The following is an 18,057-nucleotide window of genomic DNA, read 5'->3' on the forward strand; positions in this document are numbered from 1 at the left end:
GAAGAAATAGGAATGCTTTTACACTGTTGGTGGGAGTGTAAATTAGTTTAACCATTGTGGAAGACAGTGTGGCGATTCCTCAAGGATCTAGAACCAGAAATATCATTTGACCCAGCAATCCCATTACTGGGTATATATTCAAAGGATTATAAACCATTCTACTATAAAGACACATGCACACGTATGTGTATTGCAGCACTATTCACAATAGCAAAGACTTGGAATCAACCCAAATGTCCATCAATGTTAGACTGGATAAAGAAAATGTGGCACATATACACCATGGAATACTATGCAGCCCTAAAAAAGAATGAGTTCATGTCCTTTGCAGGGACATGGATGAAGCTGGAAACCACCATTCTCAGCAAACTAACACAGGAACAGAAAACCAAACACCACATGTTCTCACTCATAAGTGGGAGTTGAACAATGAGAACACATGGACACAGGGAGGCGGACATCACACACTGGGGCCTGTTGCGGGGTGGGGGGCTAGGGGAAAGATAGCATTAGGAGAAATACCTAATGAAGATGACGGGTTGATGGGTGCAGCAAACCACCATGGCACATGTATACCTATGTAACAAACCTGCACGCTCTGCCCATGTATCCCAGAACTTAAAGTACAAAAAATAAAATAAAATTTAAAAATCAACTTCTGCGTGGCAAGAAAACAAAATAAAAACCCTATGCAAACTAAAAGACAAATGACAAACTGGGCAAAATTATTTGTAATTCATATTACAGACAAAAGACTAATCTCCCCAACAAGGTTAATACTTCCAAACTCATTAACAACTACACTAATGCACTGTTTGTTTGTACAATGGATCACTCAGAGTCAGCTCAGAATCTGAGGGTAAAGTACATGCCAATCCAAAAATGTGCCCAAATTCACTGAAATACAATGTAGAACAGAGAATAAAGAGTAATTGGAGTTACTAAGTACTTTCAAAAGCTTTATGCTTAACCGTGAAGACAGTAAGAAGAATAAAGCAGTAGTTCGGGAGCCTGTTTGGAGAAGTGAAGGTGATATGGCAGCACACTGCTAGAGATTCCGTTAGAAATTTAGCCTGACCTATGCATCTCACAGATGGAAAAATAAATCAAGATAGGTGAGAAAAGACATCATGAGAAAGGTAATTAGGGTAGGAGAATCACACTTTACAAGAAGATTTGCTTGATTTCTTTTAAGCTCTAGGCTAGTACAAAATTTAAGGTTGATATTACTTAAATTAATAAGAAACACTACAGAACTCTTCAATTGCAAGATTAAACACTTCCATCTGGAACATCTGATTACGAAATAAATAGCCCATAGCCACATTATGCTCTGTTTTCTTCTACTTAACTTTCTCATTTTAAAAAGGGTGCTGGGAAGAGGTACGGTAAAACCATCCGCCATAATAAAATGAAAATTATCTCATTAAAAAAAGTCTGAGTGCCCATACCATCACGACCTACCAGAAGTGCTACATCGTATGGTTAGTATTTTATAAATTTGTTAATCAAAAATAATGAAAATAATAATGTAAAATAATTTTTAAAAAATCAAACCTCATCTGACTTCATTTAACCTGCATCCTTCATATTCTGCTATACATTTTTAGAATGAAATATTTAGATGTGAAAGTTAATAAAAGGGAAATGATTGTTCTTAGGGTGTGACTTCCTCTAAATAAGTCATCGACGTTCCCAAGATGCCATGAGACTAAACAGGGTTTCCAGTGCAACAGACCATTGCTACCCTGATTCTCTGTAGGAAAGTTGAATACAGCATTTGAATACAGCATTCACAAACTGCTAAATTGCTGCTGAAGTCACCAATGTCTGATATGAGGCAGAATTTTTTTTTTGCCTCCAAAGATAATTGTGCTTGCAATATAAGATCCTAAACTTTTCCCTCTCTTTCTCTGTTCAAGTGAAAGGGGGGAAATTAAAACAAACAGAAATCTGAAAGCAATTCTTTTTCAGTACATGTAGAAAATGGAGTGTGGAGCATTGAACTTTGAAAATCTGTTATTTCCAGAAAACTCAGCCATCCCAAGCTGGTTAAATTCTATGGAGTGTGTTCAAAGGAATACCCCATATACATAGTGACTGAATATATAAGCAATGGCTGCTTGCTGAATTACCTGAGAAGTCATGGAAAAGGACTTGAACCTTCCCAGCTCTTAGAAATGTGCTACGACGTCTGTGAAGGCATGGCCTTCTTGGAGAGCCACCAATTCATACATCGGGACTTGGTAAGCAAAGCCATTGGAATTTCAAAGAAAGGAAAGCAGTCCATGGCTCCCACTTCTGGAGATGGGGTCACTGGTGGGGAAGGCAAGAAGGGCACCATCCCTTTTGCTTTGCTCACTTGTGCTTGTGACTTGTTTAAGCAAATGACATTTTTACAAAAATCAATGTAAAAATATTTGAAGTATGGAAAGAACAGTGAGAATAGCATAAGCTGTTAAGGTCTACATAGCTGTGTTGTGGTATGAAGGAGAACAGATGGAAAGGAAAGACTTTGGCCAATTTAGTGTTTCTCAAAACCATTAAACCCAAGTTGACCTTTATTTCAGGAAGGGCTTAGTGCTAAAGCAGGCATTTGATACAATAACTGAAAATGAAAAAAAAAAAAAAAAGGAAACAGAATTTGTGTGTCTTTGGATCAGAATGAGAGTGGGGAGTGCTGTGTTTGGTATTCGCTGGGATTTATCTTTAGAGATTTTCTTGCACTCAACATTAGACCTGCATTCACACTAGGCCCGTATGTTCCCTAAGTCATAGGTGCAGCGTTTATGCCTTCAAAGTATCTGTGAATGCACACACGGTATCTGGTGGTGGAAAGGGAGATTCTAGAAATTTCTCATCTTTCCTTGATAAGCTAAGGTTCTGTGTTTAAAGTGTAATACCTTTTCATGTCGTTTGACAAGGATGAATGCTTGGTTGAAAGTACTCACGGGAGAACATTTTTATTTTGAAAAATTGAAAATTGCAAAGGAAAGAAAAGACAACTTTAGAGCATTTGGGGGTTGTGCTAGGTAATCTTAGATTTTGCTGAGAATTCTACTGAAGAGGAGGAAAATGTCAGGAGATTCTTGGTCACTTTCACTACTTGGTGACTTTGTTTTTCCTTTAAAGGCTGCTCGTAACTGCTTGGTGGACAGCGATCTCTGTGTGAAAGTATCTGACTTTGGAATGACAAGGTAAGCCAATTCCAAAAGGGCAACCAGTGAAAGGGGGATTTCCATTCACATTGGAACACCATCATAATTGAAGGCCTTGTGGGGATATAGAAGGTGCCTTGAACTGGGGACTTAGAAACCTAAGTCCCTCCCATACTGCCTCTAACTACCTGTGAAACACGTTTCACCTCATTCCTTCGCTTATAAGATGGGATTGTTCTTCAGAAATTATCTGAAGTCACTTTTAGTTCCTTCAACAATCCAATACTTTCTAAACTTCTAAATAAATTCCATGAAAGATCCTAAATTTAAATACAGTATGTTACAGCCACATTATTGGATTTTTAAAATTTCTTTTAAATTTTTTTATTTTTAATTTTTGTGGATACATAGTAGGTGTATATATTTATGGGGTACATGTGATGTTTTGATACAGGCATGCAATGTGAAATAATCACATCATGGAGAATGGGATATCCAGCCCCTCAAGTACTTTGGAGTACTACTCAGCCATTAAAAAAGAATGGATAAATATTTATAATTTTTTAACTCAATCAAGGATCTGCTAGCTCTTTTTGTTTGTTATTTAAAAAAAACCTGATGTTCAAATGGGTAGAGCATTCACACTAGGAAAATTTTTGTTGTCACATCATTAGATTTTCTGCATCACAAAGTAAGGTATAAAACTAGACTCTGAGATTCTCTTGATGGGCATTCTACCACCACTTGATGATTTGGAACAATTATTTTGATTACGATAGTTTTTTAAAAGTCATCTTTTACCTTTATCCTGAATCCTAATACTATTTAAGCCTCAGAGCAAATTTTCATAGTTTTACATAGAAAATGAAGACATATACATTGACCTTTCTATTCAACATTTATTGAGTGCCTACTGAATACCTCAGTCCTGCAGGAGATACTGATATGAATAGGATAGTCCCTGCCCTCAAAATGACCACAGTTTAGTCTAGAGGGTAAGTAGATATCCCTGACATTGAGACAAGATACAACTATAAAGTTGTGCTGACTCAACATGTAATTCTGAAGGTGAATAATGCAGTTTAAAAGAGATCTGAAGAGTTGACCAAGGCCAGGTTAATATTTAGCAAACATGGCCCTAAAATGCCATAGGAGGATCTGTTTTTTTAATGTCTTCTCCAAAATTCAGTGTTAGGGGATGCCTTTTGACCCCTGTGGCACATACCATGGAAGATACAGTAATTCCTCTGGGAGCCCTAAATATTGGCAAGATGTCCTTTTAGCTGTGTACTAGTTACCATCACTCCAACCACCATACACTGAGTCCCCTACACTGACACTCCAAACATGTAGCTTTCTCAAGGGCAAGAAAAAATAATCTGCTGACAGGTTCTTAAAGCAGGGAGAAGCTCCCAGGTCAAGGGAACTTTACTCTAAAAGCAGGAATATTGGCTGTTATGTCAGCATCCAGGGAACATGCTGTCACGTTCTCTGTAGCTTTGGAAAAGGGAGACAAGAGATCTTGCTCTGAGTAAGAGATCCTGGAAGCCATGTACCAGCCCTGTTGGTTATGAAGCTCTGTGGCCACATCAATTAGATGCCTGTGACTTCATTTGCTCCTACCAGCTTGAAGGAAGGTTTAAGCCACAAGCATCCCCAAACCAGGAGTGCCAGAGTAGTGTCTGGGTGTCTGGTAATGTCTGGGGAACTGAGGGGTTCTAGGGAGAAAAGTATGGAATGTACTGTATGTAATCCTATGAAAGTGTAGTTTATTAATATTATTGTTAATATTTAGAAGAATGATCTTCCCAATCAGCTGTTTTAAATTACAGTGAGATCTCTAAAACATTTGGTGTGTAAATTATATCCAAAATTCCAATTGCCATAACTCCTGTTGTTTTATTTTCTCTAATTAAGAGTCATTATGTGTTTGTTTTTGTTGTGTTTTTTTGTGGGCAAATATATGATGTTCTCTTTTATCAATACCATAAATAATATGTACTTATTATAAGAAAAATAGCAGTAGTGTATAAAGCAAAAAGTAGAATTGTTAGCAGCAGTGAATCTATAAAGGTCTGCAGCAACTCAAATTCTTGCCTCCTCAAAGGAAAGGATTCATCTGAGGGGCATAGGGCAGAGAGAGAGACTGAGGCAAGTTTTTGAGCAGGAGTGAGAGTTTATTAAAAAGTTTTAGAGCAGGAAGGAAAGGAAGTAAAGTACACTTGGAAGAGGGCCAAAAGGGCAACTTGAGAGATCCAACTGCCCTGTTTGGTTCTTGACTTAGGGTTTCATACCTTGGCATAATTCCAAGGTTTGCATCTTTTCTCCCCTGATTCTTCCCTTGGGGTGAGCTGTCTGCATGAGCAGTAGCCTGCCAGCACTTGGTAAGGGCCGCACGCACAGTGTGTTTAGTTAGGTTGTGCTCATGCTCATTTGAGGCATTTTTCTTTTACCAGTTGGGTATTCCTAGAGGAAGGTCATACACCAGTTAAACTCCATCATTTTGCTTCTTAGTGCGCATGTTTGACCCCAGTTGCCCAACTCCTGAGATCATATCAGGAAGCTGTTGATCATCAGCTTCAAGTATTTTCTATCTATTGGGAGACTGCCTTTCCCTGGCACCAGCTGTGACCAATTATTATTTTAGAGAGACGGTTAACAACTGCCTATTACCTGACGGTCACCTAACATTCCTGGGTTGGGGGTGGGGGACCTCTCCTGCCCTGCTCATGTCTGCCTAGCTACCTACTCTGACAGAATCCGTCCCTCATTTTCAGTGCTAGGAGTAACCACTGCTCAGATGTTTGGTGGGTATCCTTTCAGACCTCATTCTTAAGTGTATCCAATCATATACACAAATATGCACATTTACTATTTGTTCCCACACACAAAAAAGTGAAATCACATTATACACACTTGCTTTTGCGCATAACCATATACCATGGGCACCTTTTTATTTTGGTAAAGAGTTATCTCATTTTTTAATGGCTACATGCTATTCTATTGTATTAGTGTGCCATAATATATTTAATTACTCCTCAACATTGGGAACATTGAGGTTGCTTTCATTCTATCATTATTACAAACAAAGAGTTTAGTGAACATCCTTCAACATGTATTTTGGTTTTGATATCTCCATAGGATATTTTTGTTCATCATTATTCATAACAGCAGAAGATTCGTAGGGTGGGTTTCTGAGTAATTTTATTTTTGCTTTTTTGTGTTTTTCTATTTTTTTAATTTTTTTATTTTTTATTATTATACTTTAAGTTCTAGGGTACATGTGCATAACATGCAGGTTTGTTACATATGTATACTTGTATACTTGTGCCATGTTGGTGTGCTGCACCCATCAACTCATCAGCACCCATCAACTTGTCATTTATATCAGGTATAACTCCCAATGCAATCCTTCCCCCTTGCCCCCTCCCCATAATAGGCCCCGGTGTGTGATGTTCCCCTTCCCGAGTCCAGGTGATCTCATTGTTCAGTTCTCACCTATAAGTGAGAACATGCAGTGTTTGGTTTTCTGTTCTTGCGATAGTTTGCTGAGAATGATGGTTTCCAGCTGCATCCATGTCCCTACAAAGGACACGAACTCATCCTTTTTTATGGCTGCATAGTATTCCATGGTGTATATGTGCCACATTTTCTTAATCCAGTCTGTCACTGATGGACATTTGGGTTGATTCCAATTCTTTGCTATTGTGAATAGTGCCGCAATGAACATACGTGTGCATATGTCTTTATAGCAGCATGATTTAGAATCCTTTGGGTATATACCCAGTAATGGGATGGCTGGGTCATATGGTACTTCTAGTTCTAGATCCTTGAGGAATCGCCACACTGTTTTCCGTAATGGTTGAACTAGTTTACAACCCCACCAACAGTGTAAAAGTGTTCCTATTTCTCCACACCCTCTCCTGTGTTTGTCTATATTTACCAAACATTTTACATTGAGGTTTTGCTATATTCAGTTAGATATTATTTCTTAAATGCTTACAAACCATAAGCAGCCTCCAGCTAAGCCCACACATTGAAAGGAAGCAAAAGTTCCAGAAAACTGAGGCAATCGACTGAGACTCTGGGTGGCTTCTGTGTCCTTCATCGGCCTGTACCACCACGGCTTAAGGTCTGTGTTGATGTGTTTTCCCTCGCAGGTATGTTCTTGATGACCAGTATGTCAGTTCAGTTGGAACAAAGTTTCCAGTCAAGTGGTCAGCTCCAGAGGTGTTTCATTACTTCAAATACAGCAGCAAGTCAGATGTATGGGCATTTGGTAAGGATATGGCCACATACGACCTGGTCCTGTTTCGTAAACTGACTTCCACAACAGGAAACCACAAGAGTAGCAACGTCCATTTTAAAAGGGTCCTTGAACACTTAAAAAGTTACACATATAACCTGAGACAAGCAAGCGGTTGAAGAAGGTGATTTATTTTCTTGGGTTTGGTATTAGGATGTCTCCTACACATTTTGTAACGTACATCCTGCTAGCACTTTTTCATAAAATCAAAGGGGACAAATCTACTCAGAGGTTGAGGTGGAAGGATTGTTTGAGCCCAGGAGTTCAAGTCCAGCCGGCGCAACACAGTTAAGACCCTGCCTTGGAGTAGGTGGTACCAGAGAATGATTCCTCATTTTCTAAATGGGGAGATTGAGACCTAGATTTAAGTTTTTTGCCCAAAGTTGTACAATTAGTTAAGTAACTGAATTAAAAACAGAATTCCGATCTTCAAAAAAAAAAAAAAAAAAAAGACCCTGCCTTTAGAAATATCAAAGGGGGTGAAAGTTTTTCCAGTGAAGATTTCAAATAGTTTTTTACAAGGAGTCATTGAAAGCTAAATCTCAGTTTTTGCTAAGCCCAAAAAGTGGAAAAGACATCGATCGTCTGCATGAAAATAATGTGATAGCCATTCCCTTCTGCACTGACCAATTCTTAGTGTAAATACCACACATGACTTGGTATTTTCCTTGACTCCTGCCTAGTTTCAAGCAGTCTCCTCTCTGTTAAAATTTATATTTTAGATTGGGATTGGCAAGCCACAGCCCAGGACCAGGTCAGTTGGTTTTTGTAAATAAAGTTTTATTGGACACAGTCATGCCCATTCATTTATGTATTGTCTATGGCTCATTTTGTGCTACAACAGCAGAGTAGAGTAGTTGCCACAGATACTGCATGTCCCAAAAAGTCTAAAATGCTATGTGGCCCTTTATAGGATAAGTTTGCTGACTCTTATTTTACTAAAATATCTATATTAAAATTTAGTAAAGGTCATTAGAAAAGGGAAACAATTCTTAAATTGTGACTACATTTTCTGATTTTTTTCTATGTTGTGAGAATATCAAGGCTATTTTCAATCACTGTTGGATGGACCCAGGAGAAGTAATCCAAATGTGACTGAGACTTATTTCATGCCTTAGTTCAGAAGTGTAATTTGATTTACTGCTTGTCACCTACAAGATTGCCTTTGAAAAGGGGAAAATTTAGTCATTTATTTCTCTATGTGACACAATTTTTAAAACTATTCCCTTTGTAAAAGTGGCATTGTTCGTTGTTAAAAAAAAAAAAAAGAAAAGAAAAGAAAAAAGATAATCAAATACACATAGAAAAAGAACAAAAAATCACAAAGATAGCATTTTGGTGACTACTTGATGCCATGTTGTGCTGATTAACTTTTGTACCTTGTTATCAAAATTAGTTTTGAGGCTGAGTGCAGTGGCTCACGCCTGTAATCCCAACACTTCAAGAAGCCGAGGCGGGCGGATCACTTGAGGCCAGGAGTTCAAGACCAGCCCAGCCAACATGGCAAAAACTTGTCTCTACTAAAAACACAAAAATTAGTCCGGCATGGTGGTGCATACCTGTAACCCCAGCTACTTGAGAGGCTGAGTCACAAGAATCGCTTAAACCTGGGAGGCAGAGGTTACAATGAGCTGAGATTGTGCCACTGCACTCCAGCCTTGGCGACACAGCAAGAGACTGTCTCAAAAAAAAAAATTAGTTTTGATAATCATACATCAATTATAAATGATACCAAAAAATCAATGCCCTTATTTAATAATTACAGCTTGTTTTTGACCAAAAAATTGTATTACCCAGCTTGATTATTTACTGTATGCCATAGAAGTTGGCCCCAGATATTTTCCAGCTGTTTATAAACACTAAATTCATTCTTAAACCGTATATCCCAGTGAGGATACCCAAAATGAATCAAGGCCTCTGATAGCAATTCCCAAAAAAGAACCCCACAGATAGTTTGAAATAAGTGTGTAGCCTTCCAAAGAGAAAGTTATGAGGAAACTGCATTCTTTTGGATGGTTGCTTTAGATTGTGTGTTTTAAAAGAAAAAAGCAGCCATAAAATTTGTAAGGTTGCTTTATTATAAATATTTGAAAGTAGCTGATTGTTGACATTCTCTGACCTTGGCCAGCACAGCACAATTGCCGCCATTTAGAGAGAACTTGAAACATCTCAGTGCTCTTTTAAGTGTTCTACGTGTTTTATCCTATTTCATCCTCACAGCAAGTCCATGAGGTGCAAATACCCCATTTTATAGACAGAGAACCTGAGGCTGAGAGGGCTTGAGAAACTTATCCTGCCTGTAAATGACAGAAGTCAACTTCAAAGGCCATGTCTAACTGACCCCAAATGCCACCCTCCTGACAACCATGACCAGAACCGAGATTTCTTAACCTGGGGACTGCAGTTTCCTGGATGAGTTTTGGGGGACTGTGAACATCCTGAAACTGAACACAAAACATGCTGTGTATTCACTTTTCTAAAAGGCGGCCAGTGGCTTTCCTCAGATTCCCAAAAGGGCTCCGACCCATATAAGATTAGGAGCCACTGCAGCAATAGAAAGGAGAATGTTGTCAATGACTTTCTCTTTAAATTTCCACTGAAAGGTAATCTGATTGTGCAATGAAATTGTTGCACGCAGCTGCCAAAGCAGAGAGACAGAAGGGTGAGGACATCAACCACTCATTCATAAGGGTTGGGGCAGGGGCTCACTACACAGGTAGTTGTAGTGAGGCTGTGTGAGGCTGAATGAAATCTCAGCCACTTCCCAGGAGTAGCTCAAGAATGATGTCTTGGCCCCAAGCGGTTCCTCTGTGGCCGCCCTTGCCGTTCACCCATTTTCCAGCAAGCACAGATGTACAGGTATCAGGGAACATGGGGAAGAAACCCCAGGCTCCAGAAGCGATGGCACGGGCTCACCTTCCAAGCTCTGCTCATTTCGCTGGGACTCATTTCCCAGGGATCCCTCGCTCTGACCCATAGCCTTCCTGACCTGTTGTGTGAAACTCACTCCACAAACCCTGTACTTTCTAATAACAGCTCTCTTCCTTTTTCATCTGGGCCACCTCTTGGTGCGGTGCAGGGATCCTGATGTGGGAGGTGTTCAGCCTGGGGAAGCAGCCCTATGACTTGTATGACAACTCCCAGGTGGTTCTGAAGGTCTCCCAGGGCCACAGGCTCTACCGGCCCTACCTGGCATCGGACACCATCTACCAGATCATGTACAGCTGCTGGCACGAGGCAAGTGTATCCTCTGGGTGGGCTGGAAGGGGTCTCAAGCACATCCGGGATGATTACTGCATCACCACTGGGACGAAGCTTTTTTGAGGGAAAGCCCCTGGCACAGAGCAGGAGAAAATGGCTCTCAGCCCCTGCCCTATGTTTGTAATCTAAAACATGCAGGTGCCAAACAATTTACTGAACAACTTATATCCAGCTGTGTTCTAAGAACACTATAAATATTAACTTACTTAGGCATCAGGAAACACACTGAGGTAAGTATTATCATTGCTAAAACTAACAGAAGAGTAAACAAAGACTCAGGAAGGTTAAGTGACTTGCCCAAGGTCACATAGCTAGTAAGAGGTAGGCTAGCTAGTGCCAGGGTCCCTGTTCTTAACTGCAACACTATGGAGCTCCTCAAGTAGCAAATGAGTAGCAGAAAACATCTAACCACACGTAGAGAACACATAATGGACACTATCCCGTCTTCTCTCCCCTGCCTCCCAAACACCGAATAAAAGCATTCCATTCAGGTAGAAGATAAGGGTATCTTATGGGGAAGACATGGAGCTGAAGTTTCAGGGGATTAATTTGCAAAGCATCCACTAACTTCATAGAACTAATGGAGGTTGTTAAGGAAGTATGAGGCTCCATGTGTGCCCTTACTGAACTCAAGGTCTTTACACACACACACGGGCGCGTACACACACACATACACACACACACACACACACACACATAACAATGGGACTGAAAACACCTAGCAGTTTATAATTATGTGCCAGAATTAGAAAGACAAGGTTTTTGCCATAACTTTCAATGGCAAAAAACGTGATTACTTTTGCACCAATCTAACACAAGAAGAGCTCAGAGGAAAGAGAAACCAGCTTCCTGAGATAAAGCAGCTTCCTCAATGCATTGGTACCTGAGCTGAAGCAGGAAATCTCTACAAAATGTCCTAAGTATGTGAGTGGAGACATTGTAAAAGGGTGTCCAGGTGAGAACAGCACAAGCAAAGGTGTGGCGGCAGGAACGAGCATGGCATGATAGGTTGGTGCTATCGTTGGAAGGGCTGGAGATAAGTTTGGAAGAGTAGGTCTGGTTCAGGTTCTACAAGTGCGAGTTTTGGTTGTTATAGGCAATGAGGAGCCACTGAAGACTTTTGAGCAGTAACATGATAAAAGGAGGCTTTTGAGAACATTAATCTAAGAGCCCATGTTCATAATCATTATATGGCACTTCCTCAATGACAAAGGGCCTAATGCTGCATTCATTCATTCACTAGTAAAAGGCAGATTGGTGTAATGGTTAAGCCTGTGGGTTCTGGCATCAGAATACCTGGGTTGAATCCTGTCTTGATCACTTACTAGTTATATGACCTTGTACAAACCTCCTATTATCTCTGTGCTTCACTGTACTGTAATACTTACCTGTAATGTAATACTTACCTCATAGGATTTTTGTGTGGATTGAATGAATTAACATTATAAAGTCCTTAGGACAGTGCCCAGTACACAGTTCTGTTTGTCTGTTATTAATATTGTGTGTGTATATATATGTATTTACAAAGCACCTATGCACCAGGCAGTATGCTTGCTGCTAAGAATAAATTGTCACACACAACTTAAATAGTTTCTAATCTCTTGTACTGGAGCCTAGAGTCCCACTTTGGAAGAGTTGCTGATTGCATCACATAACATTATTTTTTGTTTAGCCTTAAATTATCACCTGGAATATGAGCACTCTGTAATTTCCCACCCTATGGCATTTGGAACAGTATATAAGATTTCCCCACCTTTTTTTCCCCAAATGTTGACTATGGGAACCATGGATATGGACAGGGATATGCAGACTACAGTGGCCAACAGAGCACTTATGGCAAGGCATCTTGAGGGGGTGGCAATCACCAAAACAATTACCAGCCATACTAAAGGAGAACATTGGAGAAAATAGGATGAGATGTTAAAGTAACCCATCTTGCAGGACGACATTGAAGATTGGTCTTCTGTTGATCTAAGATGATTATTTTGTAGAAGACTTTCTAGTGTACAAGACACAATTACACAATTGTGTCCAACTGTATATAGCTGCCAATTAGTTTTCTTTGTTTTTACTTTGTCCTTTGCTATCTGTGTTATGACTCAATGTGGATTTGTTTATACACATTTTATTTGTATGATTTCATGTTAAACTTCAAATAAATGCTTCCTTATGTGATTGCTTTTCTGCATCAGGTACTACCTAGCTCTATAAAAATGTAATTTAAAATAAATAATAATTAAGGCACAGTTGATTTTGTAGAGAGTATTGGTCCATAGGGAGAAACTGCGGTCCTTTATAAAGAGCCAGCCAGGGTCACCCTCTTCCCCAATTTGTAGATGTATTCTATGCTCTTAAGGTTTCATCTTCTCCCTGTTAACTGAGGTTTCTACCACACTTTTGAATAATGTTCTTTCCGCTGTGGTTATCTGAAGACTGTCCTGAGACGAAGACATAAGTGTTGTGATTAACAGAAACTTTCTAGTAGACCATGTCTTTTTTCTTTTTTCTATCAGGTTTTAAAGATCTCTTTACAAATTAGGGAGAGTAATACTTTAAGCTATCAGCTTTATTTGATTGAGGGTGGGTGGGTTTTTTTTTTTTTTTTGACCATGCAGAAGTTTTTCTTAATATAGCTGAATATATCAATATTTGTTTTTATTGCTTCTGGAAATTGTCATAGATAGGCTTTCTCATGCCCAAATTACAATGACTTTCACCTGGATTTTGCTCTAGTACTTTTATGATTGCATTATTTTCCATTTATGTTTCTGATATAGTTTGTGTTTGTTATGGTATATGGTATCAAATATGGCTCCAAATATATAATCTTGTGTGACTATTCTGTTGTTGTCAGCCCTATTTATTAAAAGACCATCTTATCACCAGGAATGAGATACCACCTTAATGGTGGTGAAATGCCACCCTAATATTATACTAAATTTCCATATGTACTTGAATCTATTTGGAGACTTCCTCTTCTGTTCTTTGGTCTCTTTGTTCATGTGCTAGCACCACACTGCTCTGATTCTGTAGAGACTTTATAATATGTTTGAATACTAGGTAGGCTAGCACCCCGTATTGCTCACCTTACTTTATAATTTCTTAGCCATTTTTACATATTTTTTAATTCTATAAAGAATCAATTTGTTTAGCTTGAAACAAACTCATTCATATTTTTGAGGAGATTGTATTTAGTTTGTATTTTAAGTTGGAAAATTTGACATCTTTATGATACTGACTTGTCCTAGTCTAGGATGAAGGAAGTTTTTATTTTTGTTTTTGTTTGTTTGGTTGGGTTTTCTTAGACAGAGTCTTGCTCTATCACTCAGGCTGGAGTGCAGTGGTATGATCTAGGCTTACTGCAACCTCCACCTTCCAGGCTTAAGTGATTTTCATGTCCCAGCCTCCCACGTAGCTTGGACTACAGTTGTGCACAACCACAGCTGGCTAATATTTGTATTTTTAGTAGAGACAGGGTTTCACCATGTTGGTCAGGATGGTCTCAAACTCCTGGCCTCAAGTGATCCGCCCATCTCAGCATCCCAAAGTGCTGGGATTACAGGCATGAGCCACTGTGCCTGACCAGGGATGCTTTTTTATATAGTCCAGTCTACATTTGCATTTTTCATCAGTGTTTCAAAGTCGTCCTCATTTTAGAGGGGGAGACTTTTTAGTGTTTTATTTTGGTGGTGGTGTTACTATAAATGGGGTTTTCTCTTCCATGATAACTTCTAAGTGGTTACTGTAGGTATATGTGAAGGCTATTGATTTTGTATGTTAATTTTATATCCTGCTGTCCTAGTGAATTCCTTTATTCTTTAAGTTGATTCTAACATTGATACGCTCAGATTTTCCAGGTATACACTAAAACGCTTGCAAATAAAGAGACTTTTTCTTTTCCAATTATTGGGGCTCTAATTGTTTTGCATTGGTTAACACCTTCAACATAATGTTAAGAGTGGTTATTATAGTGAGCGTCCTTGCCTTATTTCTGACCTCAATTGAAATGCCTACTGTGTTTCCACATTTTAAAAGTTGCTAGCTTTCTTAGGTGTAAATCTTTTATATATTTTATCTTTGATCATAACTTTCATCATCTAAAACACTGGGTTTTTTGTTGTTTTTGTTTAGCTTCCAGAAAAGCGTCCCACATTTCAGCAACTCCTGTCTTCCATTGAACCACTTCGGGAAAAAGACAAGCCTTGAAGAAGAAACTAGGAGTGCTGATAAGAATGAATATAGATGTTGGCCAGCATTTTCATTCATTTTAAGGAAAGTAGCAAGGCATAATGTAATTTAGCTAGTTTTTAATAGTGTTCTCTGTATTGTATATTATTTAGAAATGAACAAGGCAGGAAACAAAAGATTTCCTTGAAATTTAGATCAAATTAGTAATTTTGTTTATGCTGCTCCTGATATGACACTTTCCAGCCTATAGCAGAAGCACATTTTCAGACTGCAATATAGAAACTGCGTTCATGTGTAAAGATTGAGCAGAACTGAAAAATTACTTATTGGATAGTCATTCTTTTCTTTATATTGTCACTGTCACAACAATTAAATATACTACCAAGTACAGAAATGTGGACATTTGTCTTCATATTTCAATGTTTTCAAACTTCAGTAGGCATGATGATAATCAAATGCAGAGTTTATGAAAAGATTCCTAGAAACTACCTCCATAAAACCTGGTGGAGGAGGTCTGAGTGCAGCCTGTGAATTTGTATTTTTAGCAAACTCCCAGATGTTACTGAAGCAGTTGTTCTGAACTGCCCTACGGGACCTCATTACATGGTGGGGTATCATTAGGCGGTCCATTATTCAATCCAAATGGCACAATTCTCTCCTAATATCCAGATGAGTACAATGACTCTTAATGTCATGTATAAAACTAAAGTTAAATAATATTAAATAATATATTAAATATGTTGCACATAAAGCAAGTTTTTTAAGATGCTAAGGTACGATTTCTAGAATTAATTACATTGTTGCTTTCTAATCATTTTAAATCCTTGAGTTTGGGGATCTGGGGCTTCTGGCTAGTTTGATAACTGAAGTTATCAGTCTGCTATCTTAACATAAAAATACAGAAGTACTATTTTAGCTTCTCATGGCTATTACTAAATAGTATTTCAGCTTTAAAACTGTACCTGGGGATGCCCTTCTTCACGGCCTGCTACTGAACCCACTGGTTTTAACCTCTTTCCGAGTATGCCCTTGTCTTTTCTATAACGTCAAGAAGGGGGAGACCGATTCTGTAGAGGGCACCATTACAATGAAGAGACACCCCAATTACACCCTGCTGCTATTTTCCAGAGATCAGTCAATAATCTCTCAGAGACATTTCTATCCTCTCTCATCCCACTCTGTCCTTCAGCCACCAGCTAGTTTCAATGCTCCCTCTTGCTTATTTGTTTCTTGACATTTCATTAGTAATTCCTTCATTTCAACAGAGAATTGACACTCGTGAAGTCTTCTATTTTTTACAGAGGCACACAAATCTCAATTTATAATGAAATGTAACTCAAAATAATCACTAGGGCATTTGTATATTTTATTTTTGTAATTTTTTTTGTAGTGTTGACTATATCCTAGGTTCTTTCCTACCCAAGAGAAAAGAAAGAACAGGTGACCCAAACCCTCTGTCTCAATGGACCCACAGTCCGATGGGGGTGCCAGCCTTTCCTGCACCACAGACTGTTTCCCCACTCAGAGGATGAGCTCATGCACAAGCTGGGTCTTTCTGGTCTCCCTCTTGAAGATTTTTTTCCTCTCTTCTTCTTATTTTTGTATATTTACCTTTTAAAAATAATCCTCTTTATAACAAAATACACGCTTGTAGCAAAAATTCAAACAATACAGAATTGTTTACTATGAAAAGAGGCCAAAGGCCTGCTTAGAAGCCTAGCTGCAAAAATCAAGTCAGGCAACAATTTAAGGTACCACTAGAGGTTTATCAGAAAACAAGTCCAGTGATGCTAGGAGGAGCCAAGCAAAAGAACACTATTCATAGTATTTCAAACGTGTATAATGATTTTTTTAATGCTGTATAACTGTGTTTAGTGGTGATATCCAGAATTTATTATTGTTATCTTAAACCAAGAGTCTGCCTACGCTCTTTTGGCGGTGAAGAAAAAGGAAGACTATGTGGTAAGAAACTTTCCCAAAGGGCAGGCTGCAGAGCAAGTTCAGATAAGTCACTTGCTAGGTAAAATCCAACAGATGCTCCCCAGTCTTGCTGAGCATTTTCTGACCCGCCAGAAGTCAAACACAAAGTCAAGAGGGTCTGGCAAAACTCACCTCACATCTACTTGAGTTAATTAAGATTCCAACACAGTAGATTTAGCAAGTTGAGTTTCTCAGTTTGTATTCTATCTTGGGAGTGGGTTTATGAGGAAGAGAGATTGGACCTACGGCCCCATCTTTACCTAAATGTGGAGGGAGGAGGGTCTCAAATGAGGAAGAATAGTTCACTGAGAGACACCAGAGAAGAGGAAGCTAGCACCTGCCCTTTCTGGCCTGATCACTACGTTTCTCTGGTCTGTGAGCTCCACAATGGCCCTTTTGCATTTGCAGTTTCATTTAATCCTTGCTTCCTTATAGCCCAGGGTTTGGCAAAGTTTGTAAAGAGCTTTGTGGGCCATGCCGTCTCTACTTCAACTACTCAGTTCTGCTCCGTAGCATGAAAGGAGCTCTAGATAATATGAAAATGAATGGGTGTGGCTGGGTTCCAATAAAACTTTATTTATGGACACTGAAATTTGAATTTCATATCATTTTCATTTATCATGAAATCTTAATTTTTTTCAACCACTTAAAAATGTAAAAATCACTCTTAGTTCACAGACCAGACAAAAACAGGTGGTGGGGTGGCCGGGTGCAATGACTCACGCCTGTAATCTCAGCACTTTGGGAGGCCGAGTCAGGCAGATCACCTTGGTCAGGAGTTCGAGACCAGCCTGGCCAAATGGTGAAACTCCATCTCTACTAAAAACCACAAAAAATTAGGTGGGTGTGGTGGCACACACCTGTAGTCCCAGCTACTCAGGAGGCTGAGGCAGGAGAATCACTTGAACCCGGGAGGCAGAGGTTGCAGGGAGCCGAGATTGTGCCACTGCACTCCAGCCTGGGTGACAGAGCAAGACTCCATCTCAAAACAGAACAAAACAAAACAACACAAAAAAGGTGGTGGGCAGGATTTGGCCCATGGGTCATTGTTTGCCAACTTCCATCCTAGGCCCAGGCACTGGTCCCTCTTTGTAGAGTCTCCATCCTTTCAGAGGATGCTCCTACACAGGAAAAGGACCACAAGCTTTACCTGGTGGGCAGAGT

At 39.2% G+C, this 18,057-nt stretch overlaps 1 protein-coding gene across 1 annotated transcript in view; it reads left to right on the forward strand.

Moving 5' to 3' along the window:
* Positions 1-15,307, forward strand: part of BMX (BMX non-receptor tyrosine kinase) — a 56,588-nt gene extending 41,281 nt beyond the window's left edge. The window contains exons 16-20 of the mRNA XM_010366076.2: positions 2,030-2,246; positions 3,133-3,197; positions 7,319-7,437; positions 10,544-10,701; positions 14,857-15,307. Coding sequence (XP_010364378.2) covers positions 2,030-2,246; positions 3,133-3,197; positions 7,319-7,437; positions 10,544-10,701; positions 14,857-14,931 — 634 coding nt within the window. The 3' untranslated portion in view covers positions 14,932-15,307. The remainder of the gene's footprint in view (positions 1-2,029; positions 2,247-3,132; positions 3,198-7,318; positions 7,438-10,543; positions 10,702-14,856) is intronic.
* Positions 15,308-18,057: the final 2,750 nt, after the last annotated feature.

This window comes from Rhinopithecus roxellana, chromosome 7 (genome assembly GCF_007565055.1).
Source record: "Rhinopithecus roxellana isolate Shanxi Qingling chromosome 7, ASM756505v1, whole genome shotgun sequence".
NCBI classification, from domain to species: Eukaryota; Metazoa; Chordata; class Mammalia; order Primates; family Cercopithecidae; genus Rhinopithecus; species Rhinopithecus roxellana.